Raw genomic sequence first — 27,774 nt, 5'->3', positions numbered from 1 at the left:
TATGTTAAAAGAAGTCTATATGCTCACCAAGGCTGCATTTATTTGACCCAAAATACAACAAAACCAGTAATATTTTTAAATATTTTTACAATTTAAAATAACTAGCATAATTAGTCCAGTCTTCAGTGTCACATGATCCTTCAGAAATCATTTCACTATTTTTCATTTTAGAGACCCTTGACCAATAGGCCTATATAAAGGGAAAAAACATCTATAATTATATAGTTCTGTTTCAAAGAAATGCTTTAATGTGTTGACGCTGCCCTCTACTGGACAACACGCGCAAGATTAAAATCGAGGTGACTGCCTGAAGATGTATCTGAAAATTCAAGAAACTGATAATTATTATATCATAGATAGATTCATGCGTGATCCAGTTATTGGTTTTATTTGATAAAATTGTTATAGATGTCCAAACTGAAAGTTCCCTAATAGATTCTTTATAAAGGGAATTTTAATAAATAAAACAAATCAGGGAAACCATTCATATTCAACATTTTGCCTGGTCATACACACCCTTATCAAGCTGAGCAAGTAATGGGGCGTAGAAAATATATAATCCTCACATATTTCACAAATGAGTCGCACATGCGAACACAATGGTCAGTGGGCGTGTCCTGTATGCATCCCATGCCTCTAATTGGTCATTCCACTCGGGCGTCAACGAAAAGGGCGTGTCCCAACGTCTTGACTGACATATAGAGCACTAGAGAGGATAAGTGTCTTGTTCTGTCTGCTTGGGAAGTTCATGGGGCTTTAAATTTCTCACCGGGACACAGATCCACCCAGTGGGGGTTAGTGAGGTAAGTCTTGGGAACTGTGAATCTCTAGTGATTGTGGCTGCGGGTGTTTTTTGTGTGATAAGGACTCTACACGTGGCTGTCTATACAGCTGTCTCACCCTGTGGACACTTTTGATTGGAGCGCTAACCAGCTAAATCCAGTTAGCCGTCTAATAATAAACAGCTGATTGCTGCTAGCGCTTCGCTGCTACACTGTTAAAGCTAGCTGTTGTATTCAATTCAAACCATGAATGAAAGAACCGCGAAAACGAGCCGACCGAATTCACAATGTTAACTTTATATTTTTAGGGAAAACGTGACGGTTTGTAAATCCTGTAACGTTACTAGCACAGGACGAGCAATGTGCTCAGTGAGTCCCACGCGCTGCACGTTTCCTTGAAGTTGAATGGGCCGCACGTGCGCTTGTGTTGCCATCATAAAATCTACTGCGTAATGTTTCTTACGGTCCGGAGTGGCTGGAAACGTTAACTAATGGTAGGTTATGCACTGGAGCAGTATCTGAATAGGACGTGCCACTGCCAGGACAGTCAACTGTAGCTAGAATGCGCAAGCGAGTCGTTGCCTGGAACAATAAGAGCGGCTCGATTCAAGACGGTCACTGGCCTTTGTTGTGGCGTTATAACTCATTTACAACGCACATTTTGAAGTGCTTCTCTGAATTTCATCTACGTATGTTTACAAAGACTCCTGCTGCATCCTAGTGAGGCGGTGTTCCTCCTAGTCCATGGTTTCATCAGACGAAAATACTGTTAACTTAATTTAAGGAAAAATACATAGTATTAAAAATGTTAAGGCTATATTAACTGGCTTTCTATTAAATCAATACAGTGAATGACAGCCGTTTGTGTTCTCCCAGTGGTTTACATTATTGAGTGTTTAGTGTTAAGTGATTCATTTTCACCAAAACGAAAGATAACATTTGCTTTCATCTTTGAAAACATTCTTTTTGTCTTACATTTAATAATGAACTCGGACAAGCTCTTGTTCTTAACTGAAAAAATACTAAAAACTGAAGCTTTGGTTTCAGATAGTTGAACAATCAGAAGGGTCATTCACCTCCTCCCCTTGCTTTAGTTAATACATGTTGGTGTTTGCACTGCAGTAACAGTTGAACAAACATTTCATGTGATTTAGTTTGTGCTGACTTATTTCAGAATGTAAGCTTCTTGCACGCTCCTCAGCTTTGAAACGCCTTGGCCTAGTTAAATTATTTCCAGCCTTTTGGCCTCAAGCTATTACTGTATACATACTATAACATGCCAGACTGCAGTTGCACATCGTGCACAATATGATTCGTATCAAATTACACAAGACAGATAGTCAGCATGTGACCACTCTGATCACTTCATATTTCCAGTTTACTGGGCTTCAAAAATGAGACCCCTAAAACCTGTAGCCTCTGTCCAAATAAGAGTGTGTCAGGTGGAGCATTGAAATCATTAAATGTGACATTTTAGTTTCTTTAGGATCTGCCTTCATACTAAAATGGCCCCTGTGAAGTGAGACTGGAATGCTGCTGTCATAGCTTTCAGATGCAGCCTTGATCTCAGTTTAATCTGACTTGTAATCAGATTAAACTTCCACGCTTGTTCTTAATCGGTTATATTCACCTGCTGTTGTGGTTGTGGTTGTTCAACTTCCTTAACCTGTCAGAGTCTTGGAATGGATATGCATTGTATAGCAGGTGCCTGGACTTGCGAAGACATGATTTAGTACATTTTGCTCATTGTACTGCACTGCTGTTCAAATGTTTGGGGTCGGTAAGATTTGTCAAAAAAAAAAAAAAAAAAAAATGAAAGAAGTATTTTATGCTCAGCTCACTAAGGCTGCGTTTATTTGATTTAAAATTTTAATTTTGTGAAATATTAATTATAATTTAAAAATGACTTTTCTGTTTAATTATATTCTAAAATGTCATTTATTCTTGTGATGGCAAAGATGAATTTTCAGCATCATTACGCCAGTCTTCAGTGTCAAATGGTCCTTCTGAAATCATTCTAATATGCTGATTTGGTGCATAAGAAACATTTCTTCTTATCATCATTGTTAAAAACCGTTGTGCTGCTTAATATTTTTGTGGATACAGTGATGACGGAAATCTTAATTAACAATTTAAAAGATTTTACTGTCTCTTTTGATCAATTGAATGCATCCTTGCTGAATAAAAGTCTAATAAACAAAAACAAAAAACAATGATCCCTAACTTTTGAATCTGAACTTGGTTTCTTAAGTAAATGTTTACACTATAGGCCTAGGTGTATCCCAATTCACGTACTTATGCAGTATTCTATGCCGTTTTATAGTATAAATAGTGCGAGTATTGTGTTTACACTGAAAGTTCCAAAAAGAAAAAGTGCACTTTAAATTCCCAGATGATGCACTTATTTAACCAAAAAAACAAAGTGTGGAATGCACTCAACGGTCGCAGCTTTAATTACGTAGTGGAGGGGGAGGGGCTATCTGACTCCAATGTTGAATGACAAAATAACCTTATAAAGTTCATACACTATATGGTTGAGTACTGTAGGTCACGTTGTGAGTGAGTACTGTAGGTCACGTCATGAGTACTGTAGGTCACGTGAGTGAGTACTGTAGGTCACGTCGTGAGTGAGTACTGTAGGTCACGTGAGTGAGTGCTGTAGGTCAGGTCATGAGTGAGTACTGTAGGTCACGTGAGTGAGTGCTGTAGGTCAGGTCATGAGTGAGTACTGTGGGTCACGTCGTGAGTGAGTACTGTAGGTCAGGTCACGTCGTGAGTGAGTACTGTAGGTCAGGTCACGTCGTGAGTGAGTACTGTAGGTCAGGTCACGTCGTGAGTGAGTACTGTAGGTCACGTCGTGAGTGGGTACTGCAGGTCAGGTCGTGAGTGAGTACTGTAGGTCACGTGAGTGAGTACTGTAGGTCACGTCATGAGTACTGTAGGTTCATGAGTACTGTAGGTCACGTCATGAGTACTGTAGGTCACGTCATGAGTACTGTAGGTCACGTGAGTGAGTACTGTAGGTCACGTCATGAGTACTGTAGGTCACGTCATGAGTACTGTAGGTCACGTCATGAGTACTGTAGGTCACGTCATGAGTACTGTAGGTCACGTCATGAGTACTGTAGGTCACGTCATGAGTACTGTAGGTCACGTCATGAGTACTGTAGGTCATGAGTGAGTACTGTAGGTCACGTCGTGAGTGAGTGCTGTAGGTCAGGTCATGAGTGAGTACTGTAGGTCACGTGAGTGAGTGCTGTAGGTCAGGTCATGAGTGAGTACTGTAGGTCACGTGAGTGAGTACTGTAGGTCAGGTCATGAGAGAGTACTGTGGGTCACGTCGTGAGAGTACTGTAGGTCAGGTCACGTCGTGAGTGAGTACTGTAGGTCACGTCGTGAGTGAGTACTGCAGGTCAGGTCGTGAGTGAGTACTGTAGGTCAGGTCACGTCGTGAGTGAGTACTGTAGGTCAGGTCGTGAGTGAGTACTGCAGGTAGTGCTGGGCGGTTTGACCAAAAATCAACATCACGGTTTTTTTCTAAATTATACCGGTTTCACGGTTTTTACCGGTTTTTTTTTGTGTGTTTTTTTTCTCAAGCATGATAGGTGTTTACCACATTTTCTACTGAGTGAGAGAGGAAATAGTGCAGTAGATTTACTTATAATGCCCTATTTTATTGTCATGAGTGAATATTATAGAAAAAATCCACACTAATATTAATAATACAGGTTTGCAAGGCTGTTTACAAAGAGGTGCCAGCAGGACGCGCTTTAGGAGCGGCAGAAACAGTGGTTTCCCCGGTAACGGCTGTACACAAAGCAGCAACGCTCATAAACACTGCTTTATCAGGAAAGATAAAGAAAGATTCAATCGTAATAACAAAGAAACTTTTCTAAAGACCGTCAGTTCACTTCAGATACGTTAATACAGTATAAAAACACGCGCGCCGCAAGAAAAAAAGACTCTCACCCCCACACGTCTCGTGCCCATTCTAGTCAATGATTGCTTGTGTTTCAGATCGAAGCTTCCCAGAAGCGGCTCTCCGCGCCGCTTCGCTAAATATAGGCGCCTCTGGTCTATTTTGACGCACCACGTGGAGGACGGAATAAAACCTTGTCGCAGCCGTAATGCGCCGCAGACGTGTGTTGTAAATGAGGGGTGAGACTGTGTCGCGCAGCGCCGCGTTCCGATTAAAGCGACATACACCGGTTTTGCGGTTTATTAAAAATTCATATCGTAACAAAAATAAACACCGGTATTCGGTATGAACCGGTAAACCGCCCAGCACTAACTGCAGGTCAGGTCGTGAGTGAGTACTGCAGGTCAGGTCGTGAGTGAGTTCTGTAAGTCAGGTCGTGAGTGAGTACAGTAGGTCAGGTCACGTCGTGAGTGAGTACTGTAGGTCACGTCATGAGTACTGTAGGTCACGTCATGAGTACTGTAGGTCACGTCATGAGTACTGTAGGTCACGTCATGAGTACTGTAGGTCACGTCATGAGTACTGTAGGTCACGTCATGAGTACTGTAGGTCACGTGAGTGAGTACTGTAGGTCATGAGTGAGTACTGTAGGTCACGTCGTGAGTGAGTGCTGTAGGTCAGGTCATGAGTGAGTACTGTAGGTCACGTGAGTGAGTGCTGTAGGTCAGGTCATGAGTGAGTACTGTAGGTCACGTGAGTGAGTACTGTAGGTCAGGTCATGAGAGAGTACTGTGGGTCACGTCGTGAGAGTACTGTAGGTCAGGTCACGTCGTGAGTGAGTACTGTAGGTCACGTCGTGAGTGAGTACTGCAGGTCAGGTCGTGAGTGAGTACTGTAGGTCAGGTCACGTCGTGAGTGAGTACTGTAGGTCAGGTCGTGAGTGAGTACTGCAGGTCAGGTCGTGAGTGAGTACTGCAGGTCAGGTCGTGAGTGAGTACTGCAGGTCAGGTCGTGAGTGAGTTCTGTAAGTCAGGTCGTGAGTGAGTACAGTAGGTCAGGTCACGTCGTGAGTGAGTACTGTAGGTCACGTCGTGAGTGTGAGTACTGTAGGTCAGGTCGTGAGTGAGTACTGTAGGTCACGTCATGAGTACTGTAGGTCACGTCATGAGTACTGTAGGTCACGTGAGTGAGTACTGTAGGTCACGTCGTGAGTGAGTACTGTAGGTCACGTGAGTGAGTGCTGTAGGTCAGGTCATGAGTGAGTACTGTAGGTCACGTCGTGAGTGAGTGCTGTAGGTCAGGTCATGAGTGAGTACTGTAGGTCACGTGAGTGAGTGCTGTAGGTCAGGTCATGAGTGAGTACTGTAGGTCACGTGAGTGAGTGCTGTAGGTCAGGTCATGAGTGAGTACTGTAGGTCACGTGAGTGAGTACTGTAGGTCAGGTCATGAGAGAGTACTGTGGGTCACGTCGTGAGTGAGTACTGTAGGTCAGGTCACGTCGTGAGTGAGTACTGTAGGTCAGGTCACGTCGTGAGTGAGTACTGCAGGTCAGGTCGTGAGTGAGTACTGTAGGTCAGGTCACGTCGTGAGTGAGTACTGTAGGTCACATCGTGAGTGAGTACTGCAGGTCAGGTCGTGAGTGAGTACTGCAGGTCAGGTCGTGAGTGAGTTCTGTAGGTCAGGTCGTGAGTGAGTACAGTAGGTCAGGTCACGTCGTGAGTGAGTACTGTAGGTCACGTCGTGAGTGTGAGTACTGTAGGTCAGGTCGTGAGTGAGTACTGTAGGTCAGGTCGTGAGTACTGTAGGTCACGTCATGAGTACTGTAGGTCACGTCATGAGTACTGTAGGTCACGTCATGAGTACTGTAGGTCACGTCATGAGTGCTGTAGGTCAGGTCATGAGTGAGTACTGTAGGTCACGTGAGTGAGTGCTGTAGGTCAGGTCATGAGTGAGTACTGTAGGTCACGTGAGTGAGTACTGTTGGTCAGGTCATGAGAGAGTACTGTGGGTCACGTCGTGAGTGAGTACTGTAGGTCAGGTCACGTCGTGAGTGAGTACTGTAGGTCAGGTCACGTCGTGAGTGAGTACTGCAGGTCAGGTCGTGAGTGAGTACTGTAGGTCAGGTCATGAGAGAGTACTGTGGGTCACGTCGTGAGTGAGTACTGTAGGTCAGGTCACGTCGTGAGTGAGTACTGTAGGTCAGGTCACGTCGTGAGTGAGTACTGCAGGTCAGGTCGTGAGTGAGTACTGTAGGTCAGGTCACGTCGTGAGTGAGTACTGTAGGTCACATCGTGAGTGAGTACTGCAGGTCAGGTCGTGAGTGAGTACTGCAGGTCAGGTCGTGAGTGAGTTCTGTAGGTCAGGTCGTGAGTGAGTACAGTAGGTCAGGTCACGTCGTGAGTGTGAGTACTGTAGGTCACGTCGTGAGTGTGAGTACTGTAGGTCAGGTCGTGAGTGAGTACTGTAGGTCAGGTCGTGAGTGAGTACTGTAGGTCAGGTCGTGAGTACTGTAGGTCACGTCATGAGTACTGTAGGTCACGTCATGAGTACTGTAGGTCACGTCATGAGTGCTGTAGGTCAGGTCATGAGTGAGTACTGTAGGTCACGTGAGTGAGTGCTGTAGGTCAGGTCATGAGTGAGTACTGTAGGTCACGTGAGTGAGTACTGTAGGTCAGGTCATGAGAGAGTACTGTGGGTCACGTCGTGAGTGAGTACTGTAGGTCAGGTCATGTCGTGAGTGAGTACTGTAGGTCAGGTCACGTCGTGAGTGAGTACTGTAGGTCACGTCGTGAGTGAGTGCTGTAGGTCAGGTCATGAGTGAGTACTGTAGGTCACGTGAGTGAGTGCTGTAGGTCAGGTCACGAGTGAGTACTCTAGGTCAGGTCACGTCGTGAGTGAGTACTGTAGGTCACGTGAGTGAGTACTGTAGGTCAGGTCATGTGAGAGTACTGTGGGTCACGTCGTGAGTGAGTACTGTAGGTCAGGTCACGTCGTGAGTGAGTACTGTAGGTCAGGTCACGTCGTGAGTGAGTACTGTAGGTCACATCGTGAGTGAGTACTGCAGGTCAGGTCGTGAGTGAGTACTGCAGGTCAGGTCGTGAGTGAGTTCTGCAGGTCAGGTCATGAGTGAGTACAGTAGGTCAGGTCACGTTGTGAGTAAGTACTGTAGGTCACGTCGTGAGTGAGTACTGTAGGTCACGTTGTGAGTGAGTACTGCAGGTCAGGTCGTGAGTGAGTACTGTAGGTCAGGTCATGAGTGAGTACTGTAGGTCAGGTCACGTCGTGAGTACTGCAGGTCAGGTCATGAGTGAGTACTGTAGGCCAGGTCACGTCGTGAGTGAGTACTGTAGGTCAGGTCACGTCGTGAGTGAGTACTGTAGGTCACATCTTGAGTGAGTACTGCAGGTCAGGTCATGAGGGAGTACTATTGATACTTTGCACGTGACGTCAATTGTACTGGCTGGCGGGCAAGAACGTCATTCTCTAGCAACGAAAACCAGTAAACTAATCAAGGATCTTGCCAGAACGTTGCCAGTTTTAATATACAAAAGTTGGTGTTTTGAGGTGTACACGACATGCCAGACAGTTGTTGTGCGATTGGATGCACTAACCGCGTTTGTTGCCCGCCAGATATCACGTGACTGCAAAGTATCAATAGGTCATGAGTACATCTTGGACAACTTTTGTTTTAAACACCATCATTTGTGAACATGTGGAAGTGTATTTTATTACTTTCAGAGGAGCTATGCAGAGTTATTTGTAAGTGAGCTGCTTATTTTGTTTTGAAGGTAATGTTGTGTATTGCTTGCATTTAGTTATTTGCTCATTTATCCACAATAAAGCAGTGCTAATTAAGTGAAAATGTTGATATGGCTTAATAGTTCTTTCAATCAGATGCCAATCTCAGTCAGTATAGTGTTATTGATGTATATCGGACAGGGATGGGCAACTTTGGTCCTGGTGGGCCACTGTCCTGCAGAGTGTAGTCCCAACCCACACCAAACACCTGAACAAGCTAATTAATGTCTTCCGGACCTCCAGGACAGAAGTTGCCAATCCCTGATATAGGCCTACACACAGGTGAGCTTTTGCAGTTTTTGCTGATGTTGGAAATGTCTGAATTCTATGGCAGATTTTGCTGTCTCCATGAGCTCCAGATGAGAAGGGAGTGAGCAGAGCTTCTGTGAACTGCACTGAAATTCAATTTGCAGGTGAGTTATTACAAATAGCATGTATTGTTATATTCTGTTGTCACATTTTTAGCACTGCAGTGACGCGTAGTGGTGGATATCACATTTGTTCAAATGGTAACGGGCAGGAGTAGGCTATAGTATGCATAGATGCTTAATTAAATGTTGCTAAAGTACAACTGACAGTTTTGCTTGTCTATACATGAAATCAGTGTGATGATTCCGTAGTACACTGTGTATCCATACACACACATCGTAGGATTGCTGTGTTTATGCCAAAGCTGTCTGGAATATCAGCAATCGGCAAAAACAGATCCAGGTATTGTTTGTACAATATCTTTGAATGCGATTCTCTGATCCTATTGTGTGTAAAGATGGTCTGTTTGTGGATAAAGTTCCTTTCTCTTGGTTTCACATCATTCATACTTCAAGGTTCCTGGAAAAGGGCAGCAATAATGCTGAGATTTCCAAGAACTCAAAAGGATGACTTTGATGCACTTGTTTCCGGCTCGTGTTTTTATTGCAATCGTGTGACTTTCTCATTCTGTTATAAATGAAAATGGGAAAAGTTGCACAGAATTATGGAGTGAATAAACATTCTGATGTGGACTTGCTTCTTCCCATCCCCCAGGTGCATGGTTCTCATTGCTATTGAAGACAAATTTTGTCTTAGCCCTGAGCTTCCCCTGCCATATAGGAAAAATGACAGGTAAGCACCTTTGAGCCTCTTACAGGTTTATGGGATGCTTTATACATCAGTAGGATACATGAAACTCATGGTATCCACTAGACCGATTTTATTAATTTATTTTTATATTATTTATTTAAACGTGCATGTACATTTTTTATATATATATATATATATATATATATATATATATATATATATATATTATATATTTATTCAATTTCTATTTTATTTTATCATTTAAAAAACATTTTTTAGCTGAATTATATTTAAAGCATTTTAGGTAATATCTAGGGAAATTTGACCGACACCGATAGGCCTAATTCTTTATATTTGAAAGCCAATAATTGATATATTGGCCAATAAATCTAAATTCATATTTTTTAAATTATTTTTGATAGCCTGATTACAAAAACAAAAGTCTCATCATTAACAGCCATGTCCCAAACACACAATTACAATGTTCTCATTATAATTTTATGTAGCCGATATGACAGACTTGCGCTGCACATGTTGCACTTATCGTTATTTGAAGTGATTCCAGTCATATTTCAAGTTGGGCAATTCAAAACCATCATGGTGAACCGTGCACATCTGAAGTGTCTCAGCTGAAGAAAATAATCCATTGTTTATCGGCTTTAACCCCTTAAGGGTCACCGTACCGTATACGGCACGCCTAACTTTACTTCCCTATATTACTATTTAATCCTAATCTAATTATGACAAACTATATATCGTTGGAAAGTTCTAAGACTCCTAAATAGATATTTAGGACTGTTTTTTTGTTATAAATTATGTAGGAACATAAATAGATGAATTTATGACAAGAGTGCACCTCAAAAAATCTACATCATAACAGGCGTTTATGGCGTTTGTCACAAAAAGTCGACGCACACACTTTTAATAATTGAAACTTTGGTTTTCATGCTAAAAGTTCATAATAAAACATTTAATCTAGTATTTGTCAATAAAAAAAATGTATAAAATAATATTATCCTCTAAAAAGTATAATATACATATTATCCTCTAAAATATAATATTATCTTTTTTATTGCCTTTTTTATTACATCACATATTTTAGTAGTTATCATAAATTAGGTATCATTTGAAAGCTTACGATCTCAGAATTCACCCTGTGTAAACTGTTTTGAAATTGGACATTGTGTTACCATAGAAACGGTACTCTAAATTATTTTATCAGGCTCCTCCCCTTTTGGGCGTCATCATGTTTCATAATTTATGATCAAAATATTTTTTAATCTTGACAAAACACATATTGTCAGAAAGGTCTGAGTCTCAAGGTTCCATATTTTGTGACAGAAGTGATATTTGGACAGAAATTTATTAATTTGTTATGGTAGAATGCATACAGTTAAATTCAATGGAATTCAATGACCCGGTGGCTATTTTTGGTAATACGCCTAAACAAAATCTCATGGGAACTTCAATTTTTGTGATATCAACTTCAAATTTGGAACACAACTTGGTTAGATATATGGCTTTGATTTTATAGTAATTTTTTTGTAAAACATATTTTGTAAAATATATATTTTAAATAAAAGAAAAATATTAAATAAATTATATTTGATTTAATGTAAATTTAAACTTCCGTAACTTTTTCATACTTTAAGTTTTTGAAGTGCTTTCACTTCAGTAATAATCTGCATTTTTTTCCCTTTAAAACAAGACCAAACTTGGGTCTATACTCCAAAGCATTCTTGAATTACAACCATTTAAGCTTGAATAGTGCATTTTAATGTCTATTCTCAAAAAGGGGGGTGACAGCTAAGGGGTTAATATATCGGCCAAATTTTCTTATCGGGCCAATAATGATAACATTAAAAATTAACTTATGTTGACCGATACCGATTTGGAGGCCGATATATCGTTCTTCCCTAAAAATGTCTTAAAAAAATACAAATTTGAAATTACTTGTTTACTTTGTAAAAATCTAATTAGTACATGATCACAAACAATTGTGGTCTCAATGTTTTTGTCATATTCAAGGAGCCCTACTTTATCAGCAGCAGTTTTATGCTGCAGTGGCTTCAGATTTATTTTATTTTTCATTACATTTTCACCTAGTTCACACTATGACTGCGATTGATATACTTTTTGCAAACAGTTGCTCCTGAGTATGGGTCAGAAAGACCTTTTCAGTCCTTCCAGCCATGTCATTATAACTTTAGCAATGTCTAATGGACCTGCCTCTATAGAGAGCAACCCTTGCAGCACTGGATGGAGGTAGAGAGGTCGTAAAATTGCTGATAAAATAGCGTGTCTCAGAGGCTTAATGACCTGCATCTATGACCCACAGCGCAGTGTTTTCTTTCAGTTGCTGTCACTGACGCCATTTTCTCTGCTGTGTTGTGCAGTTTGTTGCCTTATAGTGGGAGAGGTCTCTGCGTGGGTTTGTTCACCATGGAAATGGTTACTGTTTGCATTATGCAAATTATGCCACTTTGTGATGAATATGCCCTTTTCTAGTGCTTTCTGATGCAGTAATACACATGGATTGTTTTTGTCATTCTCTGTTACTGGAGAGCAGTAGGTTGCGTAGTATTAACTGTAAACGGGATCCAAAATCAGCTTTCTGCCACACCGTGCAGCCAAGCTGTAGAAAGCTGTGGAAATTATTTGTATATGTGTGTGAACGTTTTTTTTTTTTTTTTTGTTCCCAAATGACCTTCATATTTATAACTCACCAAAGGGAATTAGTCGCATTTGGAGCTTGAAATATTCCTATTTTTTTCTGAAATAGTTTTTCGGTTACCAACCAACTGGCCAAGTAACGTCTAGGTTACTAATGAGACGTTACGTCGGACTGACATCATGGGTCTCACCTGGGAGCCTAATCACCTCTAAGTGGTAACAAAGTGAGATTTGCAGGCCGAGTCACACCTACCCGGTAATACAGGTATAAATAAGTCCAGCATTACTCACTTCATTCATGTTTTGCTGAGGAGCCGAGACAGGATCCTGGCCATTCAGCGGTGGTTCAGAGCTGTGGCAGGGGGGACATAACGTCTCCGTTCCCTCCTTCAGGGAACGGGGGTTACATTAGTAACCTAAACGTTCCCATTCAGTCAGTCACGTTCGATGTTACATCACAGCTTCGGAAGCATAAAAGGAGGAGCAACGAGAGTGGACCAGGCCTGGACTATTTATGTAATGTTATTTTATGTTTAGTTTAGTTTGTGTGTGCGGCAGTCGGCTGCGAGGGGCTGCCGCCTTTACTTTCGTTTTGTTTATTTATTTTATGATTAAAGTTGTTAAATGTTCGCCGGTTCCCGCCTCCTCCTTCCCACAACAACATGCATTCGTTACAACCACTTATTGTTTCTTCATTTTAATCTCTAGAGTTTTTCCGTTTTACTTCACACAGCAGCTGTTTGTGTGTCGAATGTTGCTTGGTAACGCACCTGAGAGTTGATTACCGAACTCGATGAAGGGGTTTAAGATTTTCTAACTGGGGGGAACTGTCATCACCAGTGGTCCATGCATATGGACTGTCACTAAAATTCAGTGGTAAAACATGAGGAAATGCTTGATTTTTTTTTTTTTTTTTTTTTATAGCTGGCAAAGTTAAAGTCTAATGAAATACACTGACACCTTATTTTTGTCCCTTCAAAAGTAACTGAATGCCCTGCTACATATATTAGCCTACAGTAATCATAATTGTATTTAAAACATATTAATGTACATGTATAATTATAATGTCATTATAAAATATATATTTTTTATATACACACTACAAATGCATATATTTGAAAATAATTAATTTTCCGCTTAAAAAAAATTGCTACTCTCATCTACTACGCGTTATCACAGTTTGACATGTCTGTCATTGGAAAGATCCATGTGGTGTCATGAATAATTAAGAGGAAGTGTCTTCTCATTGGATAAGAAAACTTAGTCTCATGAATAATTATGAGACACCGATGAGTCATCAAAGTACTACAGTGCTCTGCCACCTCACAGCCTGTGACGTGGACACGATGAAGATTTTAAACCCAGAAGACGAAAATAGTGGAAAAAACTCAAATTTAACCATTTTCTCCATACTATTAAATCTAACAGATGCCAACATTGTCTTCAATGGTGTTCAACAACACACATACCTCTGTTAAAATCTCAGAAAATTTGGTTTAGGGCTTCATGACCCCTTAAGACTTAAGATAGAAAGTTTTGTAATTTGTCTGTAATGCGTCCCCTGAAGAGCAAGTAGGCGCTCATATCCCCCTGTTAGAGGGGAATGGCGCTGCAAGCAAGACACTGAGCCAGTCTTCCTGTACATTATCTGTTTGTACCCGAGACACAGGAAGAGATTGGCTCCACTAGGAGATTGTAGAATCTCATGAATGTGTTGGGTGTCGCCCTGCCTGCAGCTCTGCAGATGTCTGCCAGAGAGGCGCCCGAGCCGAGGCAACACCCAAGTCGAGTGAACTCCTCCGGGCGCAGCACTTGCAAGTTCACCACCTGGTCCCGAAAGGGAGTGGTGGGAAATTTGGGCACGTATCTGGGGTGGGGTCTCAGGATGGCATGAGACAAGGCCGGGCCAAATTCTAGGCACGATTTGCTGTCCACCAGCAGGTCCCCTACCCTCTTGAAGGAAGCGAGCACGGTCAGGAGCACTGTCTTTAGAGACTGATTCTAGGTGGTCGAATGGAGCTTTCTGTATACCCGAAAGGATGACAGAAAGGTTCTAGGAGGGGATGAGGTGTAGCCTGGGAGGATTTAACCTTCTGGCGCCTCTCAGGAACCTGATGACCAGGTCGTGCTTTCCCAGTGACCTGCCATCAACAGCATCGTGCTGTGCTGCGATGGTATCAACATAGACCTTCAAGGTGGAGGGGGACAGCCTCCGCTCCAAGCCCTCTTGAAGGAAGGCACAAAGCTGATCTGGCTTCCCTGCTGGGAAGAACACCACTCCATGAACAGACTCCACTTCAAAGCAAAGGGGACTTGAGCCTTTACAAGAAAGGAGAGTTACGACCCGCGTACCTGATGTGATCATGTTCCCATGCAAGAACATGAACCACCCACAAACGGCGTCTCAGCATGGAGGGCATGAGAGACAGCGATCGTGGCCATCAAATGAAGTTAGGAAACGACCGCATCTAGAAACACGCGTGCGAAAAGACATCTTGAAAAAGACGCTGATTGCCCATGCTTGCTCTTTTAGGGAACTGCTCTCTCAGCAGAAACGGCCAGGGATGAATGCTGCGCTCCGCTGGAATGCTCCTTCACACCGGCAGAGAGAACCCGTGACGAGCTGCAAAGCAAAATAGCAATTACAATTGCTGTTTTTTGGGGGATTTTCTCCTAGTAGAAATGAAAATAGCTTTTTTGCTCTTTTCTTTCAGGAAATTTGCACTCCTCTCTTGAAGGTGAATGGAAATGAGCGATCGCTGTCACAACCGCTCTGCTCCGCCGCAAAATATAAATTGAGTAATACAGGTCCTATTTATACCCGTTTGTCCAGGTAGGTGTGACATGCAAATCTCACTGGCCAATGTCCATTGACTCGTTTTGTTGCCACTTGGAGGTGATTGGGCTCCCAGGCGAGACCCAATGACGTCAGTCCGACGTAATGTTGAACGTGACTGACTGAATGGGAACCAGATTTACTAGGTTAATTTTTCTGAGGTGCTAAAAAATGTCAGCTACACCTAGCTTGTTAAACTAGGTTACTTTATTTGTTCAAATATCTTAATTTTTTTGTCTTTTTGTGTTTTATGCATTATGTTGACATCATTTAATTATTAAACTCTAATATTCCATTTTATATATTTTAATATCATGAAATGTATATAATTTACAGACCATAAAATGTATATAATTTACAGACCATAAAATGTGTATGAAGTACCACCATATCATCTACTATGATATGCATACCTGAAGGAAAATGCTTAAAGATTTATTCATAGGAAAACGTATAAGACTTATAAGATTTAAGATTTGCATAAGATTTAAGTCATATGTCCTTCTGTTTCCAGTGTGCTTTATTCTTTTTCTCTTATCTTAATCACCTCAATTACATTATGGGCTATTTATTTTAAATATGTGTGTATTTTCTGTGTGACCCTCAGCCATGCAGCAGGTGCTGGATAACCTCAAGGAGCTGCCGCCTTCAACGGGAGCCAAAGACATCGACCTCATCTTCCTCCGTGGCATTATGGAGAGTCCTATTGTTCGTTCCCTCGCTAAGGTGTAAACTAATTCTCCATTTTAACTCTTGTTCGTTCTCTCACTTAGCTCTATAACTATTAGTGGGCATCAAGTGTTTAAATTTAACATTTCATTTAAAATCAAATAATTAGTAATTTAAATTTAGTCAATAAGAGATCTTGTATCCGCCACCTGAAATCAACATAAACCCCGTTCACATGTCTCTAATCGTGTGCGTGCATTTATGAGCTGGAGGCCAGGGGTTGTTTGCAGTGTCAGAAGTCTTAAGAACGTGATGTACAGGGGCTCTCTTCTCATTCTTAAAATAGCTGTGTGAAATTGTTCAGATTGTGAGATATACTGGTTGAGCTTCACTTTGTTTGATTAGGAACTAACACTCTATTGTGAGAAACATATAGTTTGTGCTACTATAGATTTAATGGCAAAAGATAGTCAACAATACACGAGACTGACCCTTATGATTTATCTTAAACACATTTTTCAAATATTTGATGGATTGTAACTTCATTTGTTCACCAACATTGTCTAACAATGTATATATACTCAAGTAGATCTCTCAATTCTGTCATTCATTTAATTTTGTGAAAGTCGTAAAAATTCCCACCACAGTGTAATTTCCACCATGTCAAATTAAGTGTTTTTAATGTATTTCCGTTTTAAATAATAATGTTTTGGCTTAGTTTGAACATGACAAACAATGTTGTGAACAATACACAAGTTATTTAAATAATATTTAAATTATATATATTTGTTTCTATATTTAATTAAAAAAAATACTTTTCTAAACAAGTATGCTAATTTGGAAAAAAACGGGGGCAAAATTGTTCAGTGGTGGAAATGACAACTGTACCATTTTTTTTAAAGTTGATAAATATTGAAGTTTATTTCCTCTGTTTAGATATTTTTAGTTAATTAGTTTTAATTGTTATCATTCATATTTTTAAGAGTTTAAGATTGAAAGTCTGATCTTTAATTATTTATTCATTGGTAATTTGAAAAATGGTAAAAAATAGCAAGGTGTCTTTTTTTTTTTATAATTCAGTTTTTTTTTTTTTTTTGAGACCTAAGACACTTGATTCAATTATTTCTCTTAATGACTTTGTGTACGGTTGTTAATACTCTCTTCCATCTAAAGTGTACCTGGCAGTGTGTTTGTTAATGCTCTGAGTCCATCTAGATGTAATCCATTAATCCGTTTCTTTGCAAGATACTCAAGTTATTTTGTCTCCACCCACTCTCTCTCAGGCACACGAGCGGTTGGAGGACGTTAAGCTGGAGGCGGTGCAAAGTAATAACGTGGAGCTAGTGAGCGAGATCCTGTCTGATATGAACAGTCTGATCAGTCGTGATGAAAGTGCAGCAGAACTCAGTAATATCCTGAAGGAACCGCATTTCCAGGTACCAGACCTTTTTGTGTGTGTGTGTGTGTGTGTGTGTGTGTGTGTGTGTGTGTCTGACTGCCTCTTTTCATAACATTGTTGACTTGTTTATTTACAACTATTTATTCATCCTGTTGCTTTCTCAGTAGTATAGCAAAATCACCTTTAAGCACTTGAGACCATGAACAAATTGAGTTGCTCTTTTTTTTTTTTTTTTTTTTTTTTTAAGGAATATAATTAATTTGGTAATTTAATTATCCAAACTTCAATTTAATTATCTTGGCAATTTCAGTCCCTGTTAGAAGCTCACGACAAGGTGGCCTCTAAGTCATATGAAGCTCCTCCCACCAGCACCAATTCCACCAGCATGACCAGCTCATCCCTCATGCCGGCTGACACGGTTCGCATGATCAGCATCCAGAAGAAGGCCGGAGAGCCTCTTGTGAGTGACAGACCTTCTCCGTTTCACAGGATTAGATCCGATAGTCAGTCAGATGTTCCGCTCATTCAGAGTAGCTCTACTAACTACTAGCAGCTTGTGTTTCAGGCAGCGTGAAAAGCCATTTTTGGTCGGTCTGCTTTGGAAAGTTTGCATTAACGAGAACTAGGCTTAATTGTTAAATTTTCCTTTAATATACAAGGCCAACCAGTCTTTTGAGCTTATCTATAGTAGGCAGTCATGCAGTCTTTTAACACCTAGTAAAATAAGTCATTGTGTCTCTGCCAAGGACAGAAATTCACAAGGTTGCTTGGTAAAAAAGACACTGAAATGAATTATCTATATATAATATATATTATGATATAAATCGATTGGTTGATTGATTTTTTTTTATTATATAAAAATACAATATCCCTAAATAAATAAATTTTATTTTTAGTGGCTTTTAATATAATATATAATAGGATAATATAATACAATATCCCTAAAATAAATAAATAACAAATAAAATGCATATTTTCAGTGCATTTTTATATATTAATACAATGTCCCTAAAATAAGAAAAAATTGTATACAATAACATATAATACAATATCCCTAAATAAATATTATGTTATTGTATAAAAATCCACTGAAAATATTTTATTTTTTATTAAGAGATTTTGTATTTTGTTAAAAGCCACTGAAAATAACATTTATTTATTTATGGATGTTGTATTATAAACATACACTGAAAATATTTATTTAAGGATATTGTATTATATTATATTATTATAGAAAATAAACCAATTCGCAAAATTTTCAGTGGCTTTTAACAATATTTTTGTTAAAAGTCACTGAAAATTTTGCGAATTGGTTTATTTTATTGATTTATTCTGAGGTATTATTATATTATAGGAAAATAATAATAATAATAATAATTCTATTAACTTCTCTAACTCTATTAATAATTCTGATAACCAGTTCCAGGGTGCCAGTATCATCCCTTAATAAAAAGTATGACTGACTCTCTGTGCTGGCATGTCAGAGATTCATGGTGTCATCTCTTTTAGGGTGTAACATTCCGGGTGGAGGAGGGCGACCTTGTCATCGCGCGTGTTATGCACGGCAGCATGATTGACAGGCAGGGGATGCTGCACGCTGGTGATGTCATCCGAGAGGTGAACGGCCGAGAGGTGGGCAAAGACCCCATGGCGTTACAGCACATGCTGAGGGACTGCAATGGAAGCATCACGCTCAAAATCCTGCCCAGCTACAGGGACACACCTCCACCTGCACAGGTCAGCGCACCGCTGATTCACAAGTCCAATGCAATTCAATTATATATAAAATATTCAAAAACATTTTGCCACCAAGTTGCCTGGTTGAGGCAAAACTCATAAAAATAAATGTAAAATGAACCTGAACCCATTTTCTGCAGCAAGATGTGGATTGATGTACAAGATCATCCTCATCTGAGCTGCTAGTATTTTTCCCTAATAATCAGATGCTGAGAGTACAAAGCAGTCTCTTCCCATAGACCAGATTTTAGTGCTGTATAACCTCCTGATGGGAAATTGGTTAGTACAGTCCTTGAGAAAGAGGAAGGAGAGACCTGGCCTCTGGGTGACTCAGATTCAGCCTGGTGGCATTGTGAGCATGGTTATCCCTATTAATAACACAACCTGCGCTAAGTAGGGCAGATGGGAGGAGTCAACTCGAGCGCACACCCTTACTCTATACTCTAAGGAGATCTGGGCCTGGAAAGAAACGGATCCTGAAAAGAAATCCTGTTGTTTTAATATATTTTTTTGGAGTTGACAACCGAATGTAACTGCAGTCAGTCTGAATGTGGCCTTAGACGCGGTCTGATGTAGTTTTTAACTGGTCTTTCTATAACAAGTAGTTTTGCAAAGCCTGCATCATGAATGACTCTATAGACCTTATGCGCCAGAGAAACGAGGGCGCCGCCATCTTTAGAATATTGTCTTTGAACTTCCGTTTTTGCGGTCGCTCTGTATATTTCTATGGCATTGCTGTTCAGGAGTAATTAGCTTTTGAAGTGGATTTGCTTAATATAAAGTTAACAAAAGTTATCATGAGAGTTGTAATGTTTAAACCAGATGTCTTAACAAATGTCAGTCGACCGGGAAGATTTTAAAACGAGCCGTTCATTCAGATTATACGCAAGATCGCTGTGAAAATAAAACCGGAAGTCAAAAGACAACGAGCGCAGCGCTGAAAAGGGGCGGGGCTACATAAGGTCTATATAATAGCATGACTCTCTGTGGTCATTAAAAATCTCATGATGTCCTTCGAAAAAAAGAGTACGGGTTTAACCCTGGCATCCTGGCCAGATTTGCCCATTAACCTCTATCCATCAAAATGGCCACCTAATAATCCCCATATAGACTGATTGGCTTCATCACTCTGTGTCCTCTCCACCAGTAAGCCGGTGTGTGGTGGGCGTTCTGGTGCAATATGGCTTCCGTCGCATCATCCAGGTGGATGCTGCACATTGGTGGTGGTTGAGGACATTCCCCCTTCCATGTAAAAACACTTGGAGTGCCAAGAATAGCGCTATATAAATGTAACAAATGATTATTATTATAACAGTCAGCTGAAATATGCCACGGAAACAGTTGGAATGTATTGATTAGGAACCTTTTTTTTATTTTTAAACTTTTTGCTATTAATGTGATTCTGGATGAGTGATATTTGCTGGTTCAACTTCTGATCCGAATACATTCAGATCCCCAAACAGTGCTGTTGCTGCACATCAACCACTTTCTGAGTGTATGCGTATATACAGGAAGATGTCCTTTACCAACTTTCCTTGAATAAGTAATGTTTACAAAGCTCGCACAAAGAGCAAACACCGGAGGCGAGGGTTTACACAGGGTTCCATTGCTTGTGTCAAACCTAAATTTCTGTCTTTCGACCTGAACTTTACTCAGTGGCCTGGTTATGTGCAGTGAACGACCGCTGTATGTTTACTGTTTGGTCCTCACCACTGATAAAGATCCACCACGATCCATAAATATTTAATGTGAAAACATGCTGTTGTCCTCCGTAGAGAAGTCCATTTACAACACACACCAACATGGGTTGCTTCTGTTACTCTTCATTTATTTTCCAAGTTATTTTTTAGTTGCAGTATTCTGTTGAAAATCATTGACGGTGTGAAAGAGGAATCAGCCCTTATCATTACTGAAAGCAGATATTAGTCAATGTAACATGCAAATGTTTTAGCCAATCTGAATGGCAAAGTGGTTATTTTTAGTTTTATGAAAATACTTCTCCTTTCCCAACTGTATCAACATCAGCATTATATGTCAGAAAGCAACAATGATTATAAAGACATCATTTTGCCTAGTGTGAGCTATGACACAATTGCATTTTTAGGCAATAAGTAAATAAATAATTTAGGCAATATGTCAATAAGCAGGAGTAATGCATTATTTTCCCTTTAGGTGTATTTGAAACCACATTTCAACTACAATCCTGACACTGATAACCTGATCCCTTGTAAAGAGGCGGGTTTGGCTTTCTCTAAAGGAGACATTCTGCATATAGTGAACAAGGAGGACCCCAACTGGTGGCAAGTGAGAAGCAAATACACTTTCTTTTTTTCCAGATATTTTTGGTCTGATTTCTTTTAAATGATGAAATATTTGACATATTGAAGCTATGTTGTGTTTTTTTTCTTCTTTTTTTAGGCATGTAACATAAATGGAGGCTGCACTGGCCTGATTCCCAGTCAGTTTCTTGAGGAAAAGAGAAAGGCGTTTGTAAGGAGAGACCTGGATGGATCAGGTACAGTGGATTGGCCTGAAAAGATATAAAATATATTTGACCTATATTTTGTGTTTTTCTCACGAACAAGGTTACCTGCATTAGCACTGACTAATTAATTCAGTGTAACATAACTGATAAATATAAAACAGATATACTTAAGAGAAACTGATACACATGCATAAAGAATAATAAAAAAAAATAAAAAAAATAGAACTATATACATAATGTCAGAGATGGATGATTTACAGGTAGAAAGTGTCTATTGAAATAAAGATAATTAAGGCGTCTATAAAAATAAAAGGAAGATTGATTAAAAAAAGGGAACAAAGTGCAAGTTTTTAAACGATACCGCCAACTACTGGCCTTGCATGCATAATACAGTGTTTTAGTCGTTTTCTCAGATCCGAGTGAAGGGGATAAGTTTGACAATGTTGTTGTCTGTACGTGAAACTTTCCAAAAATGCAAAGGAAAGATTTTTATACATTGTTGTTAATGTACCTTTGGAAACTGGATAGTGCAGTTGTGGATTAAATCATACTCTGTTATAATCTTAATTGGAAAACCTAGACAGTTGATTCTAAGGTAAAGTACTTTCCTATTGCATATTACAACTGTTTTACAACTTTGTTTTAGGAATTCTCTGCGGGACATTAACTGGAAGAAAGAAGAAAAAGAAAATGATGTACTTAACAGCGAAAAATGCAGGTTAGAATTGCTAGGTCTCTTTGTTTTTATATATATATATATATATATGACCATCTGTCTAATATGCTGCTGGTCCTCCGCATGCTGCCAAACCAGCGCCCTATATGGACACTATAGGACCCTGAAGGTGTCCTGTGGTATCTGGCACCAACACGTTACCAGCAGATCCTTCAAGTCCTGTAGGTTGCGAGGTGAAGCCGTCGTGGATTGAATTTGTTGGTCCAGCGTGTACCACAGATGCTCACTGGATTGAGATCTGTGGAATTTGGAGGCCAGGACAACACCTTGAGGAATGGTTTGAGGAACAAGATGAAGAGTTCAAGGTGTTGCCCTGGCCTCCAAATTCCCCAGATCTCAATCCAATTGTGCATTTGTGGGATATGCTGGACCAGCAAATTCAATCCACAGCTGCTCCACCTTGCAACCTACTTGAAGGATCTGCAAAAAAGTGTTAGAGCCAGATACTACAGGAAACCTTCAGGGTCTTATAGAGTCATAATGTTTTGGCTCATCTGTGTATAGTTTTGGGTCTTTAAAAAAAAATGAAATTAATACTTCCATTCAAGCAAGGACATCATAAATTTATCAAACATTACAGTAAACGCATTTAAAATGTTGCAAATAAATTCAAATAAATGAGTTTCTTTTGAGCTTTCAAAAAATCTATTGTGGTTTCCATAAAAATATTAAGCAGCACAACTGTTTTCAACTCTGATATTTTTTTTCTTTAGCACCAAATCAGCATTTTAGAATGATTTCTGAAGGATCATGTCACTGAAGAAATGATGCTGAAAATTCAGCTTTGCCATCTCATGAATAAATTATATTTTACAATATATTAAAACAGTTATTTAAAGTTTTAATATTTCATATTACAGATTTTACTGTGGTTTTATCAAATAAATGCATCTTTGGTGGACGCAAGAGTCTTATTTCAAAAACATTAAGAAACTTACCATTTAAAAAACACATTACCGACCCTAAACTTTTGAATGGCCGTGTAAGTACTTTTAAAACATAAATAACTTTCAAAACTTCTCTCTTTCTAATAGAATTTGATCGGCATGAATTACAGATCTATGAGGAAGTAGCAAAGATGCCTCCATTCCAGAGAAAAACTCTTGTGCTGATTGGTGCACAAGGTGTGGGCCGCCGAAGCCTCAAGAACCGTCTGATTGTGGTAAACCCACTGCGATATGGAACTACTGTACCTTGTGAGTCTATAAACATTAATACTATGAACATTAATACTTAGCTGTCATGGTATTTTACCAACAAACATAGTCACTCATTGGGAATTTCTTCTGTTTCTCAGTCACTTCTCGGCATCCACGTGACGATGAAAAGGACGTCCAGTCGTACTGCTTTGTTTCCAGAGAGGAGATGGACATGGACATCAAGGCGAGCCGCTACTTGGAGCACGGAGAGTATGACGGCAATCTGTACGGTACCAAAATTGACTCCATCCATGAAGTCGTGCGCACAGGACGTACTTGCATACTGGACGTCAACCCACAGGTCAGTGGTTTTGTGAAAGGCTAAGTGTTGTGTGTTCAATGGAAGCTTGTTTCCACCATGGAATAAATATAAAAAAAGGTAATTGTGTCTTAATAGCACAGCAAGGTGTCAACTTCTCTCAACTTCCTGTCTTAATTCATCCCCTTTTAATCATGGACACTGAAAACATTACAGCTAAAACAATAATAAAAAAAAAAATCAGGATAAACTGGTCACCCTCACTAATTTACTTGATAATTTTAGTATTACGTAATAACAGTGTTGAAAGTGTGTGGGAAGATGATAGTCTTTGTGATTGTGCCTTTTGTGCTGCAGTCATCAGTTCAGTTGATGTATAAATGATGTACAGTGGTGATGATGCAAGTAGTGATTAGCTTGCTTTGTAAAGCTTTAAAACCTTTACATATCTTTCATTTCAAATCAATGGTTTAGAGCTTTTATTAAACTCACCAAGCCATACGATCTTTTTGTGAATTTACAATAGTTTTTAACGAAAGATATTTAACTTTATATCATCATTTCTTTGTGAAAAGAGAGATTTCACATTCAAATCTGTGCGTATGTGTGGTTAGTGTATAAGACTAAGTCTTAAGTCTCATTTTACAAAGCAATTGATTCAGAGCTTCAGAAAGCTTCGCTTGTCTCATCACTAGTAAAATAATAAAAAAAAAAAATCTTTATTTAATAAATGTGCTCTACAGGCTCTAAAGGTACTGAAGACATCAGAGTTTATGCCATTTGTGGTTTTCATCGCGGCCCCGGAGCTCGATACACTACGGGCCATGCACAAAGCTGTGGTGGATGCTGGGATCACAACCAAGCTACTGACGGTTAGCCTCACATCTGTCTCCACACAGTTCATTAACAGTCGAGTTCTGGAAATAAACTATCAAAATGATTTTCTCTATAGAGAAATGTAGAAATATTACAGAGCTACCTAGATCTCTGAGATTGTTTGATATATGCCTCATGTAAAACTCTGATTTGGCAGTTTTGGTTCATGGTTTACATTGCCGATTTCATTCAATCGTTGAGAGACAATGAATGGAGGAAAGCAGTTTAATAGTCTGCTCATCTCTTCCTGTCTCTTAGGAAACGGACCTAAAGAAAACGGTGGATGAAAGCAGCAGGATCAAGCGGGCGTACAATCACTACTTTGATCTGACTATAGTTAATGACAATCTGGACAAGGCCTTTGAGAAACTGCAAGCAGCTGTGGAGCAGCTGACCACACAACCGCAGTGGGTCCCTTTGAACTGGGTTTACTGAGACATACAGACCATCATCATCATCATCGGCGGCGGCACCATTGATAGGTCAGCGGCACAGAACACATGTTCACACTGAACGGACCCACCAGTCACTATGCAAATGTACACTAGCTATCCAGTCACAACAGACAGAAGGGAAGTGTACTTATTTATTAACGTTTTTTTATGTTCTACTGACTAAACATATTTTAAAGAATGTTACTTGGAGGGACAGAAACAAATAGGATTTTTATTTTTTGGAATGACTTATTGAAATGGTAATTCATTTTTCATTCTAGTATAAGCTGCATTACAGTATTGAAAGCGGGAGGTCTGTTTTCTTGCTGTAATTTTAGTGTTACTAACATTGGTTTACAGTGCAGTATTCATCTCACATCTCTTTATCTCTCTGAAATGTAATGTCAAATAGTTCAGTCACTACAGTATGTCAAATAATTTGAGCAACTTTATAGTTTATCCAGCTTCTGACTTGGTAAGATCTTTTATTAGCGTCATCCTGTTAGCCTTGATTTTATTCAAGTTAAATTCAAGGAACGCTAGGAGTAAGGCAGTTTTAACTTTTAGAAATATCATGGGTGCACTTTATTTTACAGTCCTGTTCAACATGAACTTACTATAATTACTAAGTACTAATCCTGAACCTATCCCTAAAGCGCAAAGTACCTTTAGTTTTGACGCGAAAGCTTGGTGTGTCTACAGCCCAATGCATCTAGTGTCTGCGCTACTTCTCTTCAGAAGTTATGACCAATTCAATTTCTTTTAACTCTTTAAACTAGAGTTGCATGTATTGTTGCTGCCACCCCCAGTAGTTTATTGTTTCTGTCTGGTTTTTTTTTTTTTGGTTTGTTTGTTTTTTGGACTGAAACCAGTGTGGAAAAAAAAGGCGTATGCACAAACTGAGCATACAGAATACAAGTGTACGTTTGACTGAAACAAAGTCAGTGTTTCCCCCTTGTGGACAAACTTATTAGTACAAAGAAGTTCAAGGCTTACACACAATACGATTTGAGATTTGAAAAATCTGGGCCTGTCCCAATACCCACACTTGCATTTACCCAATGCAGCAGGAACTGAGTGCACACTAAATCAGCTAAATCATCATGTTCAGGAAATTGCGTTCCCTGATTTCGTGGAATGTCTAGAAAGCCTTTCCAGTCTAAGTTAAATTAGATGTTGCATATAATTTGGTTGTAAAACGGTGTTGAACATTTTATTAGCACAGAGACCGCAGAGATTATATGTAGTCATCATTGTCGTTTAAACTACAGTTGCGTGTATCTCGCCCTTTGTCAACGTGTGTGTTTATTGTTGCGGTCTCCCGTAGTTGTTTTTTCGTCTCATTTGTTTCTTTTATAACTGTGAGCAACAGCATTTCCACCTTATAGACAAACCAATTAGTGCAAAGGCATATGCACAAACTGAGCATACAGAATGTGAAAAATATTGCTGCGCGCGTACCATACTAATGACTTAATTTACCCTAGTGTATGTGTGAAAACCTAAGTGTACTTTGAGCTTAAGGGACAGTTCACAGAATGTTTTTGCTACAATGCGCTGCTTTTGAATAGTTTTTCTATGTGAACATGCATCTTGCTGATTTTTCAGCATCTCGCACATGACAACTTGCCTTGAACTTTTAACATGAGCACTGCATTTCAAATTGAAAACATGACCCAAAACCTTGGCTGCTTTTCCATTCACCAGCGCCGCACCTCTGCATTTGGATACCATTGTGTGTATCTCGTGTTTTTTAAAGCAAAAATGTGTTCTGTGTGAACTGCCCCTAAACTCTGGGCAACTCTGGCCCTCGAGGTCCACCATCCTGCAGCGTTTAACTCCAACCCTGATCAAACTCGCATGTCTGCAGTTTTGTAGTAATCCTGAAGACCTTGATTGTAGCTTGTTTAGGTCTGTTTGATTAGGTTTGGAGCAAAAATCTGCAGGATAGTGGATCTCGAGGGCCAGAGTTGGCCATCCCTGCTATAAACCTAAACCAAAACCCAAGTTATCTTATATTACTCACACATGAGAGTACTGAGTACCAAGTATACTGTAAGTGCATGTACTATAAAATAAAGTGCCACCAATATCACGGTTTCAATTAAATTGTTGCAGAATTATGAACTCAGTCATAGTATACAGAATCAGCGCTGTATTTAGCTAAATGCCTTTTTACACGGGCACAAAATGACCTTTGAAAATGGAATATAGACCAATTGTGTCCTGATCACAAGCTACCTGGACTCACAGATTCATAACAGTCTTGGTTGTCTGTAGTGATGCATCTCTGTCTCTGGCGACTTGCTCCAGTGTCTTTTTCAAGGCTGTATAACTCATTTTTATCCAGCTTGCGTCATTCACTTGAAAATTCTATATTTTGCAATACAAAGAGTTGTATTTTCTGAAATGAAACGGCTGTCTAATAAATAATCTTAATTTTGGATCATTGTACTTAAATCATTTTATATTTGGGTATAAAAAAAAAAGTTTAAGACAGGAAACAGGATCATTTTTTTTGCATTTTTTTTTTTTTTGCATTTTTTTCCACAGTATTGGATATTCACTTTTAAATATTTGATATTACAAAAGTACTTTTAAAAACAACAAATATATATATATATATATATATATATATAAAAAAAACATATTCAAAGACCAATTCAAATTGATTACGGGTTTCACTATGACATCATCCACAAAACAGCTGAAAGGCCACTTAAAGGATGAATGATTTTTTTTTTTCATCCCAGAGAGTAGATCATCCACCTGCAGGCTTTAAGGCCCTTTGGTCCTTGTAATTTACTAGCTTGCACCTTTTGTACTCCAGTCAGACAGGGGGCGCTAGAGATGCCAAACCTTTGACTGCAATGCATAGCATGAGGGGAAGGCGATCCTGTGGGTTGCTGATTT

The 27,774-nt window shown here is 39.5% G+C and overlaps 2 protein-coding genes across 8 annotated transcripts in view; one reads left to right on the top strand and one right to left on the bottom strand.

Annotated features, from left to right (window-relative positions):
- gsdmeb (gasdermin Eb) overlaps positions 1-27,774 on the bottom strand; it is a 102,431-nt gene that overhangs the window by 44,368 nt on the left and 30,289 nt on the right. The gene's annotated exons all lie outside the window — the stretch shown is intronic.
- LOC308704871 (protein PALS2-like) lies at positions 585-25,005 on the top strand. 3 transcript variants are annotated; one of them, XM_081389478.1, is made up of 13 exons: positions 690-803; positions 8,834-8,912; positions 15,675-15,793; positions 17,020-17,172; positions 17,446-17,595; positions 18,645-18,872; positions 21,045-21,176; positions 21,291-21,387; positions 22,004-22,075; positions 23,128-23,289; positions 23,391-23,593; positions 24,295-24,423; positions 24,686-25,005. In XM_081389478.1, exons 3-13 carry the CDS (start codon positions 15,677-15,679, stop codon positions 24,860-24,862), a joined length of 1,620 nt encoding a protein of 539 aa, XP_081245604.1. In that variant the 5' UTR covers positions 690-803; positions 8,834-8,912; positions 15,675-15,676; the 3' UTR covers positions 24,863-25,005. The 3 variants fall into 3 exon arrangements, with proteins under 3 accessions (XP_081245605.1, XP_081245604.1, XP_081245606.1); XM_081389479.1 differs by lacking the exon at positions 8,834-8,912 and having other exon boundaries at positions 585-803; XM_081389480.1 differs by lacking the exons at positions 690-803; positions 8,834-8,912 and adding an exon at positions 14,944-15,064.

Source organism: Scardinius erythrophthalmus (assembly GCF_964197995.2).
Source record: "Scardinius erythrophthalmus genome assembly, chromosome: 16".
In the NCBI taxonomy this organism is placed as follows: domain Eukaryota; kingdom Metazoa; phylum Chordata; class Actinopteri; order Cypriniformes; family Leuciscidae; genus Scardinius; species Scardinius erythrophthalmus.
Note: the sequence above shows the minus strand (reverse complement) of the source record. Positions and strands in the feature narration are given on the sequence as shown.

Bases quoted from the DNA above. Each gene is read 5' to 3' on its own strand.
- LOC308704871 (XM_081389479.1), top strand. From the start codon at position 15,677: ATGCAGCAGGTGCTGGATAACCTCAAGGAGCTGCCGCCTTCAACGGGA. The intron at 15,794-17,019 runs GTGTAAACTAAT...ACTCTCTCTCAG, and splicing joins TTGTTCGTTCCCTCGCTAAG to GCACACGAGCGGTTGGAGGA. The intron at 17,596-18,644 runs GTGAGTGACAGA...CATCTCTTTTAG, and splicing joins AGAAGGCCGGAGAGCCTCTT to GGTGTAACATTCCGGGTGGA.